The sequence below is a fragment of the Charadrius vociferus genome, unplaced genomic scaffold (assembly GCF_000708025.1).
Source record: "Charadrius vociferus isolate BGI_N301 unplaced genomic scaffold, ASM70802v2 scaffold185, whole genome shotgun sequence".
Lineage (NCBI taxonomy): Eukaryota > Metazoa > Chordata > Aves > Charadriiformes > Charadriidae > Charadrius > Charadrius vociferus.
The window spans coordinates 2,909,897-2,933,598 of NW_009648955.1; the positions used below are offsets into that span (position 1 = coordinate 2,909,897).

Consider the following 23,702-nt stretch of genomic DNA (forward strand, 5'->3'; position numbering starts at 1 on the left):
GAGGATTATCTATAGGATTACCTGGGTATCTCCATTCTAATTATTTAGGACCACATAAATTGGGAAACTTTTGGGGTCTATATCGGTCCTCCTCTTACAAAGATCAATATTCTGAGGCCTTCAGCTATCAGACCTCAACTGATATTCTTGTTCTTGCCATTTAGTTTGGGCTTCACTCAGATGATCCAAAGTCTTACAGGGGTTAAGATCAAACTTCTAATGGATATTTAAAATACAAAGCACTTGATTAGACACAAGTATTACTGTTCTGAACTAGAAAACACAGAAAGCGTTCATATGGGTCAATATCTATTCCTTAATCAGACAGAATGTGACAGAAGTCAGAAATTTAGAATTAAAGATGAGTCCCAACTGCTTATGCATAGTCTCCAAGTACATAAGAGTGCAAAAGCAACTTTAAAGATGTCTTTTAATGAAACATTAAAACTTCCATCTGAATGCACTGGGATACTTAAGATGGGCTTTTCAAGAGGAGTGGTATCTGTTACAAAGAGTAAAACTCATATAGTTCAAGTGGCAAAATTCCAATGATATTATGATCTGCAAACCTTTCTCATCCACCTTTGGAGAAAAAAATGGTTTCAAAAGGTGAAAGCACACTGACCAGATTATAAAACACCTCAACAACGCCAAAACAATATGAACAATATTATAAGGTCTCTAGATGAAGTTGAGAACACAACCATAGACAGTATAACAAACATAGCCTTCATCACCAGCTCTTTCGCCACAACATAGCAGAAAAGTTGGTCATCAAATTTGGTTTAATGAAAAAAGCTGGTTCCCGGGGTGAGGGGATTAACAGGAAAATGAAAACACAGCTGCACTTGAACAATTAAAAAGCCACAAGGGAAAAATCAACTAGAAAAACCTGGTAAGTGACTTCGTGGCATCTTTTGGGGGTGGGGGAAGAAGACAAAGGTGGAATCTGTTTGCAGTCAGGTCAATAAAAGTTCCAAGGTTATTTTTCTTTGGTTTGCACTGGTTGAAATACTACAGAAAGTAGATGAAAGGAGAAACAATGTTTAAATCCATAATCATGCATTGCTAAAATAATGATCAAAGGACAGCATAGAATAAAAAAAGATGTTTAGTTGGAGAAAGCAACTGCTGAGTCTCCAGAGAGTCTGTTATTTCTCATATTGCTAAAGCAACGGATCGCAATATTTCTAGGACTGAAAAGGTCTCCCTGCTTCAAGTGAAACTCTTTTGATCAGGCAGTTTTTGATAGGGCAAACTTTAAAGGATTCTTCTTGAACAGGTTTCCATTGATACACCTCCTTAGTAGTATGAAATAAAAGTCAGTTTAGTTTATGCAAAAGTTGGTTAACTGGTGATCTAAGCTATGGTTTGGCAAATCTTATCTTTGCAATGAAAAGCTTTCTAACAATAGAGTTCTTCCCATTGCACAGTTTTCTCACAAATCTTCATCATTTTACTTCTCTTATCTCATTTCACTTCTCTTATCTCATTTCGAAGAATTTGGAAAGTACTTCAAGTCTTACAGCACTTTTCTGCAATCACCTAAAGTCAAAATAATTTTCTAAGTGGACCTTAAGTATAGCATTCTCTCTCAGGCCAGAAAAAAAGAACCAGGAATATCTTAATTATTTACTTGCTGTATGTATGACTTCTCAGCAGTTAAATCACAAGCTTCAAGAAGCTTATGTTGTACTTTCCTTTTTTTTTTGGGGGGGGGAGGGCAGGGCGTTTTTTATTTTATTTTACTTTTTAGGGGGAACATTTAACTGCAGAGAAGAAAACTAAGACAGGACTTGGAAAGCCCTGGACCAAGGACAGGTTTCCTTATGCCCAGCTCAGGCCTCACACTGCAGTATCTCCAGCTTCTAGGTCCAGCAGGCTCTGTACTCTACACCACAGCAGTAAGCACCCACCCATTCTCAAGCCCCCCCCAGGATGGCCAGACAGGGAGACTGGTGCTCCCAGGTCTTCCAGGAACACCAGCAATGACCTGAAATGAGCACCGTCCTCTCCCACTGCTTACGTCAACATCTGGCCACAAATTCAACCCTAATCTATCTCAGACAGCTGTTATGTCTGGCTATCATGAACAGTTCACAAATATACTCCAGGCAGGACATGAAATTCAGTGGACTGGTTTTTGGACAAAACCCAAATTAAATCCCCACCAAGAAGAATGAGCAGAGGAAATGAACTTAGAGGCTGTGTGAGATGCTGATTGGTTTTGGCATTGCTTGAGAGCACTGAAGCTAGAAGGTGGTGAGGAAAGAATACAGTCACCAAGTCACTAAAAATTTAGAAACTGCGAAAGGAATTAGTCACTGCGTACCAAGAGCAACAGCCCGGGTTCTCGGCTGACTAGCAAATTAGCAGCGAGAGGTGTAAAAGAAGCAGGAAGAGGAAACGAGCAGGAGAGAAGAAAGGCTGGTTAACCACCTTGGCTGAACAGACATGCAGCCGAGAATTGTGTTACTGCTTTAGGATTGTAAAGTTCCGATACTTTTGCCCCTGTCAGTTTGTTTCCTCAATACCACCAGGAGGTGATTTTAGTTCAATTGCATTATTTGATAATCCCAGTCTCTATGGTGGAGAAAATTGTGCAACACACCATTCTTCTTAGGCAACCTCTAGGTTTCAACAGCCACAGAAGATAAACAGGCCTTCAGCCATCTGTGCTGGGACGTAAATGCATTTTAAGATTATTAGATGAAAACCAAAAGGACTAGAAACACTCATTAAAACAAAGAAACAAAAGAACACCAGAAAAAAAAAAAAGCTGTGTCTTAGATAATAGCAAGTATCAGCATTCTTCTGTACTTGATCAGGCTACTTTTGTGCCTTCTGGCAAGAGATGTCCAAGATGACCTTAGTAACACTCTCCCATCTCAATGTCTATGATCCTACTATTTTCCCTTTAAAAGTATGAGTGAAAGGTGCTGTGATGCTGTTCAATAAACCAACACAGATACTGATTGCAGAATGCATGCTCCTGATACAAAGGAATGTGAACTACAAAAGATCCTAAATAACGGACAGCTAAAGAACACTGTGCAAGAGTGCAGTACGAACAAAGATGACCATAAACACTGCTGACCAACGAGCTAGGTGAAAAACCAAAGCCAACTGGCCTCTCATCCATTTCTTTTAAGTAGCTCACAAACTATTGAATACATAACCACCTTTTAAAACATACCAGTTTCTTTATTCTGGCACATGGAATTCATATGTTTCTTTATTTTGGCATGTGGAAGGAATGAGGTAAGGGTGACTGATGAAGTCTCTCAGCAGCTTCAAATTCTGACCAGTGTTGATAGCACTGCAGACCACAACATCTGCAACATGAGCTATATCGCTGTGCGTAGAAGCTATTCAATGCCATATATCTCAGTTCTTGCAGAAGGATGACATGCTTGCAACACCAGGAAAATATTCCCTTCAAAAACATTTTCATTCCTTTTAAAAAAATCCTTGAATGCTACCCTAATAACGTATCTATACATCTTTGTGCATAATAGTCGCATTAACATGGGAAATATTAAACCCACAAGTTGAACATTTCTTTCCTTACATGTTTTTTAATGAACTGCTGAAAAATTCTCTTCATTATGTGCTCATCCTTAATAGAAATAGAGCAGGAACTCCAAGTATAATCATGCCCCCCCGAAGTAACATGGGACTCTGTCATTCATTTAATACACTTCAGAAAAGAAAAACAGCTTGCTATGTCAAGAGATGTAAATTGCTGTAGTTGCTTTCACAAATACTGTTTTTACCTTTATCTACAGACAGCAAATAAGTAACATGATATTTAAAGGACTGAGAAAATTGTATTACCTTTACTATTAATCCCTTTGAGTCAACCATCCATATCTTTTTGATAGCTGCATCTTTAGGTACCCCTTCTTTTTCCATAGCCATAACAATGAGGTTTGCTATCCCCAGTGCAGCCTGAAGGAAAGAGAAGAAAAGTAGTATATGAAACTAGAAAAGAAAGAAATCTCCTGCTCACTTATTTCCTCCAACCACTATTTTAGGTAAGTTTCTTAATTTTATTTAACAATAAAACTGAATCATTATTTTTCCATAAAGTAAACACTAATAAATTCTTGCTACCATTTGGTAATGAGAAACCATAATGTAGACAAATAGTATAGATAAATCTCAAATCATATAGATAAATCACAGTATAGATAAATCTTAAGATGGCATTTACAGCATGGAGAGCATAATAAATGTTTAAACTCTAATGAAAAATGTTAGAACTAACATTTATTCCACATAATCACCTCAGAAGACATTCAATATTTTTTTCCTCTCCAAAATTTTATTCTGTTCATTGGTTTAAATTACAAAAAAAAAATCTAAAGGAAACCACACGCTGCATGCCAGAAAGTAAAATGCAGTCCTAAAAGATTTTTTGCTCTTATCTTTTTTTAAAATGTCCATCAAGAACATAAGTCTCCTTTTCCTGACTATTCATGTGTTTTGTAACTCTAGACTTGGCTGTGCTCCCAGTGAAAGCAGGGGCGAGAAAAATTCACTTATCAATATTTCGTTGAAACATATATCATTCTTACTGGATTTTATAATATTTCATCCAACAGATCAAATGTCATACAGGTACAGATTGAAAAACAGGCAACGAAATGAGCCAATAGACCAGGCAGTATTTTTGATTACCAATTCATATACATACTTATGGGGTTGATTCTGTTTCTTGTTCTTTATTATTCAGTTTCACTGACAATCATGTGAGATCCCCCTTTTTTAGTAAAGAAATAAGTAGCTTTATTAGGAATGAGCTCCCGCAGCAGGGGTGATATCTACCATTACCTCTTTGCAGCAACAGGCACACTGACAATACTAACAAAAAAAATAAACATTAGACCATGGATTCATCTCTCTGTTGAACATGGAGCAAAACCAGGGAAAGAAAGTTCAGAGAGATAGACTATCTTGATGTACAAAGGCACTGACACGCCAGACATGGATGCAAGTCACCCTCAAAACTACAGACCTGATCTCAGTAGCACCAAATATTGAATCAAATTAAGAATATCTGGACTACACAAAGCTGGATTAGTATATTGCACCTATAGGGGGGTTTGGCGACCATGAATAATATTTTTGAGAAGCTTGCATGGGGTTGTAGACTTCATACAAGAGATGACAGCAAGCAACAGTGTAGATAACTACAACCTTCACTTGTGTGTCAGTGGCTTAGAAATTTATATTGAAAAATAAGTATAAAAAAATAATGTGCATAAAAATATTCATAAATGGATGATCTCAACATTCAGAATACTGAAAAACTATATTTAATAACAGGAAAAATGAAAGGGGCACTGCTTCTTGCTAAATAACACTGACTCTGGTAAATACATTTTATTTCATTTCTCTTTGGTGGCCTAATATATTTCCTCATCTTTCCCAAAAGTTTTATTCATTTATATTAAGAGCAGTTCAACAATTTACAGCTGAAGGGCTAAATCCTGAAGTTTTAGAAAGAGAACAGAACTCTGCAAAATGTCTTATGAAAAATATGAGGTTTAACTACACGATCAGAGATTTTTCTAACTTTTTTTTTTTAAGTTTACATTTGAATGAAGAACTAACTTTCATTAGGTGTTAGTGATCATTCTACCCATTTAATGTTCTTGTTAACTGGAAACATATAACTTGATTAAATACTAAGAAAAATCTTCATAGTACAGTTTTTCTGATGTATAAAAACACAAACCTCTCCAGCTCCCTGGAACAACACTGTGTGATCTGATAACCTGTTCTTGGTGATACGCAGAGCTGCAAGAAGACCTGCAACAGCCACAGATGCAGTTCCTAAAGTAATAGAAATAAATATATTTGGTTATTCTGGAAATAATTACAAAGCATTACATTTTAAATAATTCCACAGCACCTTTTGGCTAAAAGATAAACGTACTTAGTGTAGTAACAAAAAGTTCAGTGGAACTGGAGTTTGCTCTACTTTATTCTTATGGAAGTTAAATGTAAGGGGGAATATATTCAGAGTGACATTAAATAAAGTATGATTGATTGATTCTACTGGGTGGGCATAATGGCTGGAGCATTCAAAATATTACAAAATATTCTGGTTATGACCTTTTTCAGAAGGAAAGTGTGTGAGAGCCCAGACAGAAATATTTTGAAGGACTCCAGATGCTGAAAATGAAGATACTGGCCTCATTCTTCAAATAGATATACTTCAAATACAGTAAAATAAAAAACTAAAAGAAAACTTTATTTCTCAAGGGGAGGATGTCAGAGTAGAAGAGCAAACTGTGAACGTTTACAGAGAAGCTAAGCTAGCTGAAAGAGTAAGGCCAGGTTATTTAAGACACCAACTGTCCTACTGCATCTGAAAGCCCTCAGGACTCCAGTCCACTGTGAAAGTGGTTCCAGCTTACTACCATCTAAAACATCGGAAGTACCTTTTAAATCTACCTCTGAGTTACACCAAACAGGGAAAAAGGTTAACAGTTTTATGATTTAGCCTGTGGAGGTCTTTCTTCTCCATATCAGAACCAAAGAATGAGATACCTGTCTGTGAATGGAAAGATTTTGGTCCTCATCATGAGGAACACCTATTAATAAAAAGTAGAGCAATAAAGGGATCTCAAGCAGGCATCCAGCCCAATCCAGTTAACAATGGCAGGATCAACCATACCTCTGATTTCTGACAGATCTTTGTCTAACTTGTTCCTAACATTGTCTTTTGAATAATGCTAAGATCTCCTCAGCAAGCTATTCCAGTGCTTCAATAGACCTTTTGTTGAAAATTTCAAATCGAAATGTTTCTTCTTCTTCTTCTGTTTTGGCCTCTTGTCTTATCTACCACTGGAAAACCTGTTCTTTTCTCTTTGCAACAAAATGTGTATTATATTAGAAGAGTAATGGTGTCCCAACCTGGTTTTCTTACATGGAATGAGACCAATTCTTCCGCTCTTTCTGAAAGTTATGTTTTCTAAAACATTTAGCACTCATTTCTCTCCCCTGAACTTCACCCATTTGTTTCTTATCCTTCTTGAATTGCAGCACCCAAACCTATACACAACACTGCAGCTGAATCGTTAGCACTGCTGATTCTGTCATGATGAAGAAAGTTGTATTTAGTCACCAGGACCTGATATCTGTCTCTTCTGATGCAAAGACCAGTTACTCCTCCTCCCCAACAAAGCCAAAGGAGGGGGAAGGCCTTCTTTCATGGATTACTTACTTCAGGTAACAAGCTTCTATTTTTCACAAACGATCATCGTCACTAAAGCCCAAGCACAAGGTGGACCAAAAAAAAAGACAGCCAGATTCCTTATTTCTGCAAGGAACTTGGATCCATTAAATACCAGGGAAAAAACTGAGAAAGTGCATCAGTTTTCAACACATTCACAGAACCCATGAAGACATCCTGTGGACAGGGATATGGTAGTGATGTAGATGATGCCAGCAGAAAAGTTGTGTTCAATGTGTCTTTTTAGAGGAGATTCTGAAGAACCAATAGCAGACAGCATTGATTTCATTAGGACCAAAAAAGCTGTATCAGCCACTAATGATTAGGTATTGAAAGTGGAAAAATGGGTTTCAACAGTCTTTGAAGATTTGTGATGCCTATCTGATTCAGAGAGCGCTGAACCACAGGGATACAGCTGAGCCACACACCCTGAGATGTTCCCCTGTTCAGTTCTGGGAATAAGAACTGAATTCTTCCTTTTCCAGACAGCGGCTGCCATTGACTGACCCAAGGAAACCAAGGATGAGGCCATAAATGATTTTGAGAAGCCTGCAAAAATTTGCAAGGAGGAGATCTGCTGGCTTCTGCAGTTCTGGCCCTGATCACCACAACCCTAACTGCAATTGTCTACAAGGCACCTGGTTGCTTTTGAGGGGAGAATTCACATTGCTACAGATTTTTCCTTCAGAAAATGTGTGAAATAGGTATGAACAGCCTTCCAAAAGCACTTGGCCCAGAATCTGCACATTGGACATTGGCCCTCAATGTGCAGCTCCCCTGAAGGATGTACTTTTGCTAGTCATACGTCTACTTTCTCATAAGCCAGGCAAAACTTAAAGCTGAGATAGCAGTAATCTTGTCATTAAACTCAATGAGATGCTCAAAACAGGTATTTATATTGCAGGCACACAGACCATTAAGTTTCAAATATATGTAGCTAAGGAACTAAAAGAACAGGAGGAGTAAGAAGCCTGTCACTGGGTAAACCTCTCCTTAAAAGACATCATTTAGCTGTCGAAGGCTGGGTTTGAATCTGTGGTTTATAGGTAGGATCATCTGAGTTTCATGTATGGTTACTTTTTCAAAAATAAAAGGTAACCCTTAGTAAAACTTAAGAATACATTTTAAAGTTAGAAAGTCCCTTAGAAAGTCACTTTTTGAAGTAAATCCACCTGAACAGTTCAAGAAACATGTGTCTTTAGAACTAAAAATTTGTTACGTGCTTTTATGACTTTTCCCTTCAATCATGAGAAATACAGGACACCTTGTTCTCAGCCCTCTTAATGTTTAGACCATACAAATTTGTCATTTTTAGTTATTTAGTCATTTTATTGACCTGTTCTGAGAGCTGAGATCATTTACTCTCTTCTCCCTCATTTCTAAACAAAAAAGAAATCTAAAAAATTGTTCCTCTGAGGCATGACTTTGGGAACAACAACTGTCAGGCTGAGACACTTCCACCCCACAGTATCCAAGAGCTAGCTTGTTTCTTTCCCAGATGAAATTAAGTCTTCCTCTGGCGAGTGCCAAATTGGCAAAGACCAAAAATGGCAAAAGAGAGAAGTCAGACCACGCTCTCAGTTTCCCTTGGTACCCTACCAAACAATCCTCATAACCGGCAATAAAAAAATCCCGTTCTCTCGTTGGATGCCAAATTCTTTCTTCTATTTTATGTTACACAGCTGTGCTTGCAGGGGAGGAGGACGAGGAAGCCTACATAACATGGTTTATTCCTAAAGCCATTGATCTGGTCTCCTGAAAAGGAAAGCTGAGCTGGAGCACTGTAAACTCTAAACTGGTGCTGTTTCCAGCCCCCGACACCAGACGTTGTGGCCACCGCAACCCTCTGCCTTCATCAGAGGACGTCTCAGTCGGTCAGGAAAGCTGCTCTTCAAGCCGCTTTCTGGTGACGGAGACAAGATGAAACATCCTAAATGTATATGGAATGGGAATGCTAGGATCCTGCTTATCTTCATGGCTGAGGTACTGCTGCTAAGTTTGTAAGCCAGAAAAATGGACTGGGATTATGTATGACCAGTTGAGATACTTTTACAAACTCTATTACAATGCCATCTTTTGTTTTAAGGAAAAAGAAGAGAGATATGAGACATGAATAAAACACTACATTGAATGTGGATAACATTTTGCATTGATTATTTACATGGGATGTGACTTATCATTACCTGTATGTTCATTATGAGAGTAATTCAGATCAAAGGTTATAATAGCAATACAGAAAGGCTTAAATATTGCACTTCTCACAAATCATGATTTGCACAGAACTGCTCTAAAAATGGTATTTTAAAAGTACTCCACATCGGTTTTATTCAGCCATTTGACTCTAAAAAGCATAATAACCCAGCTTATTAGATTACTGAACCCACTATCACTGCTGCTGGCAGTGGCTGTCATCACTCCTCGTCAGCAGCTTCCCTTATTCCTTCCTATTGAAAGGGGGAGACCGTCAGCGTGAATAGCAGATCTGTTTAACCGGAACTGCTCTGACTAACGGCATGACCTTAAATTTCACCCTGAATACTGACTTGAGTTTTCAAAAAGAATCAAAATGCAATTCACATCCATCTGCCAAAACCTAACCACTTCTCGTGGACGTTACGAAGCAGAAACAAAATTTTGCTGCTTTTCCGACTGTCATCACTATAGGAAGGAGAGAAATGGCTTTGCCTCTCTCCCACAGAGCACAGGCTAAAACCCTTGTATGCAGAATGAGATAGACATTGTTCACAGATATAATTTTGAAAACAGATTCTATCTTCCCAAAATTTCTAGAATAATAACCAAAGCAAGTTTAACAAAGGATATTTTTCTAAAGCAGTGACAGCTGCTGTGACAGAAAACACTTCATTATAGTTTTCTAGGAAGGTGAGTCATACCTTGTAAAAATATGGTAGATGTGAAATTTCAAAGTACACTATTCTTTATCAAGTCTTTGTTTTCTGTCCAAGATTCTTTAGCCTTACTTTTTACTGTAACTGTATGACTGAGTATGAATATGCCAAAGGAAATCCTAGAGAGCACGACCTTTTGGGGTTGGCACATTATAAATGCTTTGGAGCACAAAGTCTTCTTTCAGCAGATGCAACAATTAAAGAAAAAAATGGGGGGAAAAAAGCCCCAAAACATGAGGAAAGAGACATTAATTCTTACTGGATGTAGTTTAATTTAAATTAGCAAGAAATGGCTTACAGCACTGAAGGATTTGTCCATTATTTAAAGTTTCAAAAAATAAAACTTTTAATCAAGTATTAGTAGTTCCTTTATATCATTTTCTCTACCTCATCTTAAAAAGCTAGCAAACAAGAAGAGGGGAGGAATTTCTGCAGCACATCCTAAAATCTGAGCTATTCATTCTGGACTAAAAGATTAGGAAGTGGTAAAAGTAAAATTCATATTTCTGAATACACAGCATAATAGAAATCACATGTTAACACACAGCTAATCTTCCAAATAACACTGCATAGAGTGCCAGGGAAAAAATAAATCCATTGCCCCTCTCCTACACCTACTGAGGAAAAAAGGTGAGAGTAAAGACCCTGTCTAAAAGGTGTCATCTCAGTTGCTAGTGAGTCAAATGCTATGCCTGTGGGTAGTCCAAAAGGACCTTCCCTGAAGAGATGGGAGCTCCTTCTCCTTGCCATGAAGTAGCTTTTCAAAGCTTTGTACGCGCACTGCCCTGCTCTGCAGCTGCGGCAGGTGGGCTGTGCAAAGAGGGGGAAAGGGTCTAGCGAAGGAGAAACAGAACCTTTGTAAAAGAGCAACTGTTTGGTAGACTTGAAAAGGGATACGGAGTCTCAGAAGCCCGGGGAAGCTGAGGTTGGGAGGCCATCTGGTGCAACCTCCCTGCTCAAGCAGGGCCACCTGGAGCCTGTTGTCCAGGAACCTGGTGAGAATGGATTTCATTTTTCAACCCTTAATGAACAAAAAGCGAAGCAGAAGAATACTTGTCCATACACATATATACACATGGAAAAGTATACAAAAACTACAGAGGGAATTTACTTAAAAGTATAGTGATTTCAATGTAAATTTACCACTGAGTAAGGGAGAGGTGATATCCTGAATACACTGAAAGAAAAATATACTTCACATAACCCTACGGTATTTATCTTAATAGCCTTTTTTTTTATTATTTTATTTTAAAAATCCCAATGTCTGTTTCACCTGGAAGCACATGTCACTTCATATTATGAAAGAGGTTTTCTACAGTTAAAACATAATATCAGAATTTGAGATATATAATATCCAAATATGAGCTATTACATGTCATTCAACTTCACATTTTTCAAATTCTTGGTCAGAGAATGAATTGGAAGCCCCATACCCATCACAACCACAACAACTAAACTCCAAACCCTCTTTAAAATTTGATTTTAAGAACTGGAATTTCCAGGTACCAAATGTATCATTTCTGGTGTTAGTGTTAAAAAGAATTAAATCTTAAAAAGGAGAAGGCTTGTGACAGAGAAATTTCAATTTCTGAGAACTGCACTGACTTAAGTTAAATTGGTCATAACATAACTTCCAGGTATAATTTTCCTAATTATTCAAATGGCAGTCTGATGAACATTTAGCATATATTTTAAACCAAACCACACATGTAAAATGGATTAATAATCTGAAATTATATGTGCTCTACATTTTTATTTTAGGTCTGTTTCTTTTCATAAAATTTTGATGCAATTAAACAGCACAGCTGTTAAAAACGAATGACATCTAAGGTCATGATGGATACCGAAGTTAATTCCAATCCAGTGCAATCTCTCCGTGTAAATATTTTTGTTGGCGTAAAAGAGAGGCTCTGTGTCCATACTGGAGGAAAGCATTGCAACTGTGGGGACAGTGAAAGAGAGCTATAACACTAGAATAAAACCAGTATCATGATGCATAGAGAAACTCTTTCAACAGACACAGCAAAATCAAGATGAGTGTGGAAAGGGAGCCCTACGGCACCCTGCTCTGCCCCAGCTGGCTTCGATGAGGGGCAGGCGGGTATGGCCGGAGCCGATCCCACCTGAGAGAGAGGTTTCAGACACCGCAATCCTGGACTTGTACCCAGGACTTCTTCTTTAACCGATCTTAAGAGATTTGTTCAACATCCCCACAAGGAGGGAAGGGAAGAGGTTGGTTTCTCCAAGGGGATTTTCAACCTCCTAAATCATGAATCCCAACCCTGCCTCCTTCCAGGGGTGATCAAACAGAGAACATCTTCCACCCTGATAAACAGCTTTGTTTGGCAACACAAGCCCCAGTTCTTCTTCTGGCATCAGTCGATTCCCAGGCAGGGGTTGGACAGAAAAAAACCCACATCTCATACCTTAAATATGAAATCCTTCCTAAGTATATTGGAGATGAGCAAAGCTAGCAACCTGATGTAATTCAGGTATTTCTAAATGTTGTGAAGCTTGACATTACAATATTAATTAACATTTCTCCAATAGCGGAAACTATGACCAAAGAAACCCCAATTTTGGAAAATGCTCTGTAATAGTTAGAAAGAACCAGATAAAAGTACTTGTTTTGAACCCAAGGCTTTCATCAATTTTCATTTCCAAAAATCATATTCTATATGTTTCAGAAAGGGGGAAAAAAAAAGAAGCAAGCTGATTTGTGGTCAGAATAAAACCAAACAAGAATACAAGGAAAAAAGTTAATATTTTCTCCCTAAAGTAACATTATTGCTATTGCATTTGTAAAAAAATATTTTGAAAATATAAAGAAATGATTATAATTGCAGAGGGAAAAAGTTCACTACCCACCCAAAACCCAAGATGCTTTTTAGAATGATAAAATAAGAGCAATTTTATTACTCCAATACAGATTTATAGTAGTTGGTTAGAATCTTGTTTGCCCTTGTTCCTTGAGTACAGAGAGGGGACATAGAAAAAGTTAAAAAGCTTTTTCCAAAGTCAAGTATGTGACTGTGCTGTAGCAGGGATGGAGACAAACTGTTTCCAGAAGTTCTTAAATGTATCTATAGGTGACCATTAATGGCCAATCTTTAGTGGTTTTATAAGATCAGTGTTTTGGCAGACACTTTTTTCCAAATGTTCTGCAATGGCGTCAGTTAGGGGCATGCTGACACCCTGCAAATAGCTGCAAGCTAACAGAATGCAACTGCATTTGTCCAAGTTACTACTTGCAAATGGGTATTCAGCTTGCTGTATTTCCTTTATCTTTTATAGTGTCTGGCAGGAGTCAGGATCATATATTAGCTTTTTTAGATGTGAAGTACTTAAAGGTCCTCACTGCATCACTAAGATATGCAGAAGTCCTTTGTCTGGATATCCTATGGCAGTGAAAAAAGCCTCAAGCCCTTTCATGAAACATACTAAACATTTCTTTCTATCATTAAAGTAGCTTTGGCTCGACAAATAATTGGACTATGTTTAAAATATTATGTAAGCACTATCTTCAGAAGATGATGGCAAATCAGATGCAATGTTTGGTTGGTTTTATTGGCCTGACCTTACTTGTCAGCTTTACTGGTCTAGGAGTAGAAAATATAACTTGCATATAGAGAAGGCCACTCTTTCAACTATCCTGGAAAAAAAACCTGCCATTTAGAAACTGAAAATCTCTAAGGATTGCTAAAGAAGTTAGAGCCATCTATCCTCATCAAAGTTGTCAGGTGGAATATCCTTAGGGTTTATAAAGCTGGAATAGAAAGAGGGAGAAGAGATCACTGGATCTATATTTGGGCTGTTGCTCCACTGCCACCTCAGAGGGGAAGACAACATCCTACAAAAAAAGATACTGAAGGTATTCATGGGGATATGATGACAAACAACAGATGAGAGCAGACTAAATGCATTTGCTTTCACCTCTTGGAAGCTATAACAGCATTAAGGATAGAGATCACCCAAAAGTCCCAGATGTCATTCATGAAAATATCAAAAGACTCACAAACACAAATTAGATTGCAGAAACTGAACAAATTAAAAGACCGCAAGTGGCTGCACTTCTGTGAAAGACCAATAGCTGCTACGGCAGCTTAGCCAAAAGCCAAACAGATACCTTCTGATAGTTTTGAAAGTGAAGACACTTCCTTCCAAGGTGCATGAGAGAGAACACAGAGGTTTTAAAATGCATCTAGAGACACAGAAGACTTTCTCAGCTTAGTTTACCCATATCTGGTACACTTTTGCTGAAAAGCTTCCCTTCCATTACTTTGAAACTACATTTTAGTTGAGTCTCTTTCTGATTGTGGGTAAGGACCTTCATCCTGCAAGGAAAGAGAATTTCCTGTGGGAGCTGGGTCTCTAAACAACTAGGGAAATTTCTAGATGCTGTTTGGTCTACTGTATTGGACTGTCGTAGCCATGGCTACACTCACTTACCCCGAAGGGTAAGAAGCACTGTGCTTCTTACAAAGGCAAATGAAATTTTATAATTAGTTTATTTTCCATCTGGGAGTTTGTCCTCCATAATCTGTTTCAGATGCAGGAGTAAAACTTCACCAGGCTTGTAACAGAAACACAGTTCATGTGGCTCGCCAAATCCCTAACATCAGAAAGACAAGGGCTATTTGAAATCACCACCATGTGTTGAGTCCCTGAAATAAGACCTAGAATGATTCAAGAATGACTTCTGGAAAACTTAAGCTCCTAATGCTTGGCTTAAAGTGTCACAGCAAACTATTAAAAATGATGACAGCGAAACTCCCATTTTTGATCCTGTCACTGCTGGGGACCTCCAGCTACTCAAGGAAACATCGGGGGTAAGAGGCAGCCAGCTGTGCAGCGCCCTCCTTGGGTACCTCTCTCCAGTGGTTCGTCTGACTTCAGTCTCCTTGCAAGGATGGGAGCCAGTCACTTACTGCCCTAGGGACAGTTATTTTCCAGTGCTCTTTTCCTGACAGGAAATAAGGCAACCCAAGCAGCAGCATCCACCACTTCAGCCCTGCTTGTCTTTCTTCTTGGGAGGGAAGGGACAAGATGCCCGTCTAGATTGAGCACTGGCAGAATTCCCCTTGCTGACGTTTCCCATCCTAGATCTTTTCCTTTTGCCAGCTGCTACAAATGATTCAGATGGGAAAGCAGTGTCAGGGGGATAATTTCCCTCTAAAATTGAATGCAGCCCCAAGACTGCAAGGAAAATTAGAAGGATATTTAATTGAGTTGCCAGTTTAAGAACTGAAATACTGTTTGACATTTATCAAGCAAGCTCTGTCACATGGAGGAACAGTGGAGCAGTTGTCACTGCAGTGACAAAAAAAAAAAAAAAAAAAAAAGAGGGAAGTACAGTCCAGGCTTGAGCTTTGACATTTGCCCAAAGATCTTAAGTTAATAATTTATATGGGAAAGCCATTCGCCCACTAAACTACTAAAAAAAAACCCTGAAGAGTAAACATCTAAATAAAGCATAAGGCATTAATGAGAGGGGAAAGGTTAAGAGCAAAGACAGCTCACCAGAAAGTTATGCTGAGGAAACCCAAGGCAAAAGATGACCTGTACTGAACATCTTAAAATATCAGTGGAAAGCTGATACATTTTTTTACCCTCTGGTACACCAGTTAAGACTCATTTTTCTGGCTTGTGAGCATCAAAAGAGTGAAGAGAAGAGAAAGACTTTGTTACCTTGAATGTCATCATTGAAAGTGCAATACTTGTTACGGTACTTATGCAGGAGGCGGAATGCATTAGCATTAGCAAAATCCTCAAATTGAATGAGGCAGTTCATGCCATACCTAGAAAGACAAAAAATTGTGCATTACATTAAAAATAATACACAACTATACATTAAAAAGCTATTAACATTTGAAGTCAGATTTTGAATACTAGTATGATTTATATGTCTACTAATATGTTTCTGTTATATTCTGCATCTTTACATTCATGTAAATTATCTCAAAGGCATAATGAGACTACTAATACTTTTTACTCATTTCTAAGTTAAGAATAAAATATCAGGGGAAAAGACCTTCATCTCTCTGCAGACATCTCAACAGAAGTCTTCACTCAGCAACCAGCTAGTGAGCAAAAAAAGTTGGCCCCAAAAAGAAGGTAGTAAAAAGGTAACACGTTCAGAACATGGATTTTATTTTATTGTCATTATGCAGGTCAGCAGCATCACTCACAACGCAATGCTTGATCACTCTTATTATAAAAGAGGTATTGATCAGAAACACAGTTAATCTAGACAAATGATAAACATGTGAGAACACTTCAAGGAAGTAAAGTGATAGCTGCAAATTTGAATCGAGTTACACTTGGTTAACATACGCTAAAACTTTGTGTATATGCAGAAATTAGTTTATCTACATTTCTTACATCTACTGTTTCACTGGACTGTCAAAACTGATTTTCTGATATCAATACTACATGTTTCTTAAACAGTATGCTAAGAATCAATGTTATCATCCATTTCAATGTTTCTTCATCCTTGTAGCTAATGAAACAATTCAATTTGGCATTTCCTATAGTACTTTGAAATCTCAGCATACTTTATTTTGAAAATATAGTATGCAGTTGCATCAGATGCTGATATTACTATCTAATTCAGTTCAACAGCATGGCAAGTAATTTTTGAAGTCTAGTGAAGTTAAGAATAAGTTAAATTAATGTAATATTACTACTATGCATCTTTGAGTCTTTAGATGCATTTCATAATAGTACTGTCCCTGGATGCTTAACATTCCCATATGGCATTTTCAACCACTTGCTTAAAACAAAAAGAAAAAAAGCCCACAAATATAATTAAAAAAACCACCAAAAACATTTCTAGACAAAAAGTATGTAAAGACTGAATTCATTGTCAACAGGGGAAAAAAGAGCAACACATAACTTGAATAGTGTCAATCTCATATGGGGAAAAAAACCAAAAAAACAAAAGTAAAACACACAAAGTTAAAATACAGAGCTTGCACTAAAAAAGTCTGTAAGAGTTCGGATCTGGAAACATCACATACACATTACCCCACTCTGGAATAATATTACAAAAAAAGTTCTTTAAAAAGAAATATTTTAAACTTAAATAAACCTAATGGCAATTTGCGCAGACTAAGGAACCATTTGATTAACACTTTTAAAAAAATACTGCATTAAGGTGTTGCTATGAAATTATTACCAGTAGGGTCTAACAGGGCAAGATCTCAACAGCACACATCCCGTTTGAGCTAAAGAAGGTTTTTCTTAATCTGCTAACAGCACAAATCCAAGAGAAACAGTCAAGAAGTTCCTGCTTCATCCAGAAAAGAAATACATATGTATACTGAGCATTTCAGTATAAATAATCTACTCTAATGTTAATTGAGTTTTTCTTTAAACCATACATGTGTTTGGCAACCACGTTAAGCAAAGCCATCAATATAAAAAAAGGACAAAAAATCCTGTGACTAAATTAATTTCCATGGAAATCGCATATTTACAGCTATATTACAATTAGCCAAAACTGCTGGGATTCCACTGGCAAGAATGGTAATCCCTGCTGAAAATAAATACATCTTCAGGTTTTATGGAAAAACCTGGAGTTCTTCAGCAGCATAATGACAGGCAACTGTTTAAAAGAGAATTTGGAGAGTCAGTAATTCAGTACAGTAAATCTGAGTTCTAATAAGAAACTGGAGCTACTTTTCAATAATTACTTTAAATTTTTAACCTGATTCAGTATCTGACATGAATTTCTGTGATTCCATAAGGGTCCAGGAGCTGACAGTTGGATAATAATATGAAACTAATGAGATTAACACTCTGAAATCCTGGAGCTTGGTTAGAAGTGTTTCTTGGATGTCATTAAGCCAATGTCTGTTTCTTTATTTTACCATATATAACATTCCATTTTCTCATCTGCATTTGATTTTTCTCAATTTTCTTACCCATTGCCTTTGTAGACACAGATCAAAACTCCTTGTGAGTTATATTAAATCAGTGTCCCTGTAGAAAACACTCATCTTATACTGGGCACACTGTTCATACTAGCTCTCTGAGCACGTTACCGTGGCTGTTTAATTAAAATGGAAAAAATGCAGGCAGTCTAATTCTGGGCCTCTGAGACTTTGGTATTATAGCAGAAAAACTTCTAAGCAGCATTTTTATTTGTTGCAAGTGTTATACATGACGCCCAGGTAAAAACCTGAGACTTCAGTGCTGCCCATGACCAGTAGTACCTCATAAGATTTGTGAAGTTTGAGGTTTATGTCCTCAAAAAAGTCTAATCAAATCCAGTCACTGGGTACCCATGATAGACAAGAAAAATGACACAGTGTTTCTCTGCTTGGAGTATTCTTGTTCTCAAAACCAGTAACTGATGAGATATATAGAGGAGGCAATACAAAACAGTTAATCTCTGGCATTCCAGAAAATCTCCTTGCAATAATGAATTGGCTACAAAGGTGCCACACGGTTCTGGAAGCAGTGACCATATCAAAACAGCCATCAATTCTTCTATGACATCCACATCTTACTATCACAATCACAGCAGAAAGTTGAGCCAAAACCTAAAACAATATTCACAGCCAACAGCTCTGTCCCACTTTTCTTCTTGTGTCGGTCTGCAATAACCTTCCATCCCTATCACACTCTGATGGACAGTTTTAGGTTGTGGTTTCTCCACTATAAAGAGAAACTGTTTGAATCAACCCTCATGAAATCAGAACATGCCCTCTCTGTTTGCAGCTCATGCCCTATTGTCATCACAAATTTTCAGTTTGAAACTGCACCTCTTCATAGGTGGGTATGGTAGACAAATAACTGCTGGATGAGAAGGGAACCAAACACTTTATTGTTTCCTCATATGCAGTCATCCAATCCTTTTGTGCCTTCCAAATCACTCAAATTCCAGCAACTGTGGACCACTACAGTGCCTTGTAATTCATATTATCTTTCAAACATTATTGAAAGAAAAAATAAAGCATACAGCTATCCTAAAACATGACAATCTTAACATCTATCATCAATACTTTATACAAATATGGCACAGATTGACTTTACTGAGTTTCCTCAGATGACACAGTGACTGATCAGGTAGGTCCAGAAGTCAGTACCTGAGATTTGCTACAAACAAAATAATCAGATTTCAAAACACCATTGAATGGTTGTGGTTGATTGTTACAGGGGCCGTGTTAAAAGCAAAAGGCCTGCAGTTGAGTGCCAGCAGCTCCAGGCAAGACAAGAAGATTAGGAGGCAAAGTTACAAGGAACTGTCATGACAGAAAATGCTGTAAGAGATATTTCTCTGTATTTGAAAAGTAGTGGATTACATTTTGTTCTAGTGTGAAATAAGGGTGTTAACCTGTATACTGTTTATCTAAGTGGCAAAACTTGATCATCATATATCTTAGGAGAATTCCACCTTTTTATTTGAAATTTTAAGGCATACACATTTAAAATATAACGTAAAAATTCTTTTAATTTGAATGTGTCACCAATAGAATCACGTGAGTAAGCAGACATTGTATGCGGTTACAATGGTACAAACATGAGTGACATACAATATATCATGCCTTACTGCTTGCCCAAAACAGAGACAACATTTCTCCAGCTATCACTGCTCTTGACCCAGCAGTACATAGGGGATAACTGGGGAAATGGAGAAACACATAACTAACATGCATGTTCATATCGAAAGGTGGTACAAATAAACAGAAGAGAGAACTTATCCAGTGGGCATCAACTATCTTAACCAGAACACTTGAAGAAATGATATATCTAGTCCTAGACCACCAAAACTAAGAAAATAAATTAAAATCTGGGAGACATTCCTCCTCAGTTTACAACCATAACAAATGCCCAAGTGAATTCTTAACTGTTTTCTTGCTCTGGCAAACAGTTCTCTGATAGCAATAGCTTGGCTTGAGTAGCCTGGCTAGGACTGCTAGATTCTTGTAGGCAAGTGTTTTGTAGCTGTGAATTCCTCTCTTTTGCCTGTTTGGGATCTGTCACTGCAGTAGCTGATTAAATATACATAAATCATCCCTAGAAAGTGATAATCCAGATCATTGTTCCTCCTCGTAAATCCTGTTTTGTCACCCATGTCTTATTATGTACTTGGATCTTAGTCTCCTGTTCCAAGTCACGCGGGCAGTCTGATTCAGGATTCAAGTGGACAAAAGTTCAAAGCCATCCTTCCTTTTTCTGTTATGGACAGAAAATATGGACAAGAGTGGTGGCAAGCACGCGGTATCAGATTTGTCATCAAGTATGGGAGGCAAATGCTGGACAATGGCTTAAAAAGAACCATGCCACTGAATAATGTGCAGTTGCCAGAAAATACTGCTTCCAATAATTCTCCCAATTTACAACATATTTTGTGTGACAGTCTTAGCATAGTTTTCCCCATTTATAAATAAATTCATATTCAATTTTCTGTGACAACTATGTTAATCTTTCAAATCATTCTACAGATTATATCTTTACGCAACAGGCTGGAGGAAAATGTCCACAGCTCTTTAACCATCCCAAATACACAGTACTAGCATTTTGGCAACCCGGCGCTCTTAGGAACCTCAAACAGGGAAAACCCTCAAGAATCCAGTGGGAGCTATAAAAGTTTAGGCATCATTTTGAATTCAAACCATATGATCAGTAAAAACCATGCTTACTCCTACAGCTAAGAAATTTTTCTGGAAATATATTTGGATCATTTGTTCTTACTGCCAGCCATTGTTTTGGAAACCTTCCTAAAGGAACAAGTGGTTGCTTTTTAGGTTTTTAGAGCTTCCAAAATCCTATTTGACTATTTTCTTTGTTCATATGGGCCTGGAAATGAAAAAGCCTTAGAAACCATCAGAAGTGGTTGCTGCCACCCATTCCTAAGAAGGAGCAAAACCAAAATGATAGCAACATTGGCATCCTCTCCCTTGCTTTGCGCGTCATGCAGCCACTCCACCAGCCAGAATCATTTATAGCGCACCAGGATGATGTGGAAATCATCTCCTTCATCCCCACTCCAAACACTGTAAGCTTGTTCATTTCCATATACCCCACTGCTCAAAACAGATTTAAAGCATAATGGCCATTCCGCTTTGTACAAGGACTTTCATGAAAGGATGTCTTCCCACCTTCCCTCCCGACAGCTCTTAAGACCTGGATGCCTTCTCTTCCTGTTCTCCCCCCCAAGCTATCTTTAATTTCATTTCATAAAGCAACTAAACTGCTGCAATGAGGTCATACATCCATCCTAGCTCTCCTTCCACTACAATTTTAACCCGCTGGTTGAATTCAACCAGATTTGACCAAAGGGGATAGTGTTTTCCATAATAATTGCTATGTACATGTTCTGTGGAAAAAGGTGACCAAGATGAGAAACCCTCCACCAAGCACCACAGCCACTCTGCAGCAGATGTTACTACTCACACTGCCGGTCTAACAGCCTGATGTGCTACAGCTGCACAGGACAGAAATCTGTCCAAGATGTACTCAGCTCTAGCCAGTGCTACAATGCAAATACCTTCCTAGAAGAGGCATCATTAAATTACAGATAACTTTCTCTCTGTCTCCTCAGTCGGACCAGCAAGTCAGAGACAGGACATTCTTTAAAGGAAGAGGTTTTCTAAAGAACTTAATAGAAACTGTTAGCATCTGTGCTTTCCACATGAATGACCCTATTTAATTTTTTTTCCTCCTGCAGGCAACCATTGTTTTTATTTTATCTACAGAAAGCATTTACTTTCTTAGGAGTATTTTTCATAGCCATTTTCTGTTTCTGAACCAGTCCTTGCCCTAATGAGGTCAGTACATATCCAAACTAGGAATGTGGGTGGGGGAGACGGCAGTATTTAACACCCACTGTAGTACCAGCAGCAGACCCTTGCTTCATTCGCGTTCCCCTTAAGGAAACATAATTCCACAAAAACTTTCCATCTTGCTATCCACTGGCTCCACGACAGTGCTACAGTGTCTGCAGTGCAGCCCTGCTTTGTACCAGTGCTTCTAACACTCCCCTGCTTGCTCTTCCCCTCTCCAGAACAGGTTTGGTGTTCACCTCCATGGCCTTTCTATCCCAGGAGTAGTGAGGAGAATGGGCTGAAGATGCCTCATAATTTCGCCATATTTCTCCGCCCCCCCCAGCCAACAGCATTACTACGTGTGTGGACTTCACAGGCCTTGGGAACAGCAAGGCTTAGGAGCAGAGCGGTGCTGAATTAGAAAGGTCTTGTGGTTGGTGGTCCCAGAAGTTGTTGCTCAGAAGCAGAGAAGAAAAACCAGATTGTCTGCCCACAGTCAGGCACTATTTACATAAAGGGCTTCTCTTATGCAAAATGAGAATTACACTGAAAGCTTTTGTGGTATGCTAACAGAGACCATTACTACAACAAAAAGACGTTTTCTTTTTTTAGACTTAATTTTCATTAGCGTGGTTGCATGACACTCTGTAGCATGGACTCTTTAAATTGAAGTCTTAGAAGTCCATCCTACGGAAACATTAAGTGGAAAACACGTCTAAACATACCCTAATTTTTTGTTCATTTTCAAAGCGCCAGTAAAGGAGAACTTGAACTAGCTTTCTTCTACTTCAATAGCTGATTGAAATAACTACCAGACATCTCAGGGCTGGAAAATATAAAGGAATAATTAACTGTACGTTACCATTGCTGTAAAGATTAATTTCTTCTTGTTGCAAAAATATTCATATTTTATTTTGGATTTAGATATTTCTTCTTAAGTACTTCACACAACAATATTGTCGGGAACTGGACGTGATCATAACTGACTTTTTCAGTGCAGTCTTGTAACAGAAATATGAAGGCTGGTATGAATGAAGTATGAATGGAAATGTATGCACTACTGGAAGCAGCAGCAGCACAAAGGTGAAAACAGTGGCACATATGGATAAGAAAGGACAAAACTGATGGCAGGAAAACTAAAAATGTCTTGTTTATATCAAGACGAGCAGGCCTGAGCTCTGCTAAGGCCACAGCCCAGCCTTGGACCAGGACCCTGCACCTTGACAGCAGCAGAAGAGTAACAATAGCAATAGCACATCACATCATATCACAGCACACCATATATGTCACTCCTTATCCTATGGACACAGCAAGAAGTCATATTAGAGTCCAAAGAAATTCAACATGAGGACACAGAGACACATGGACAGCACACTTGCCTAAAATCTATGGAGGCTGAAGCAAGCAAAACCCTGAGGTAAAATAACCGTACCAGCATAGGTGTTGGATCCTAAAGGCATAACAAAGGCATATAAAATCAAGTTTATCACCACTCATCACTAGGAGCCCAGAAGAAGCACCGAGGACTTGACAGCCAGAGCCCTTTTGCCTTCAGTGTCACACATGAGCAATCCTGACCAGAACACGTAAACATATACACCCTGATGCTTTGAGTGTGTGCAGATGTTAGACTGACTGAGTAAAATCAACTTGTTTAGAGATTTTATATTATAAAACTGCCTCTCTCTTCCATAAGATCTTGCACTGAGTGCTGTCAAATTAATTTCCTATAGTGGATTGTGTCAAGTTGCCTCCTCTCACCTGTGAAATAGT

At 38.2% G+C, this 23,702-nt stretch overlaps 1 protein-coding gene across 1 annotated transcript in view; it reads right to left on the reverse strand.

Moving 5' to 3' along the window:
- Positions 1-23,702, reverse strand: part of ME1 (malic enzyme 1, NADP(+)-dependent, cytosolic) — a 139,063-nt gene that overhangs the window by 24,067 nt on the left and 91,294 nt on the right. The window contains exons 6-8 of the mRNA XM_009887468.1: positions 15,844-15,953; positions 5,744-5,841; positions 3,838-3,951 (exon numbers count right to left, since the gene is read on the reverse strand). Coding sequence (XP_009885770.1) covers positions 3,838-3,951; positions 5,744-5,841; positions 15,844-15,953 — 322 coding nt within the window. The remainder of the gene's footprint in view (positions 1-3,837; positions 3,952-5,743; positions 5,842-15,843; positions 15,954-23,702) is intronic.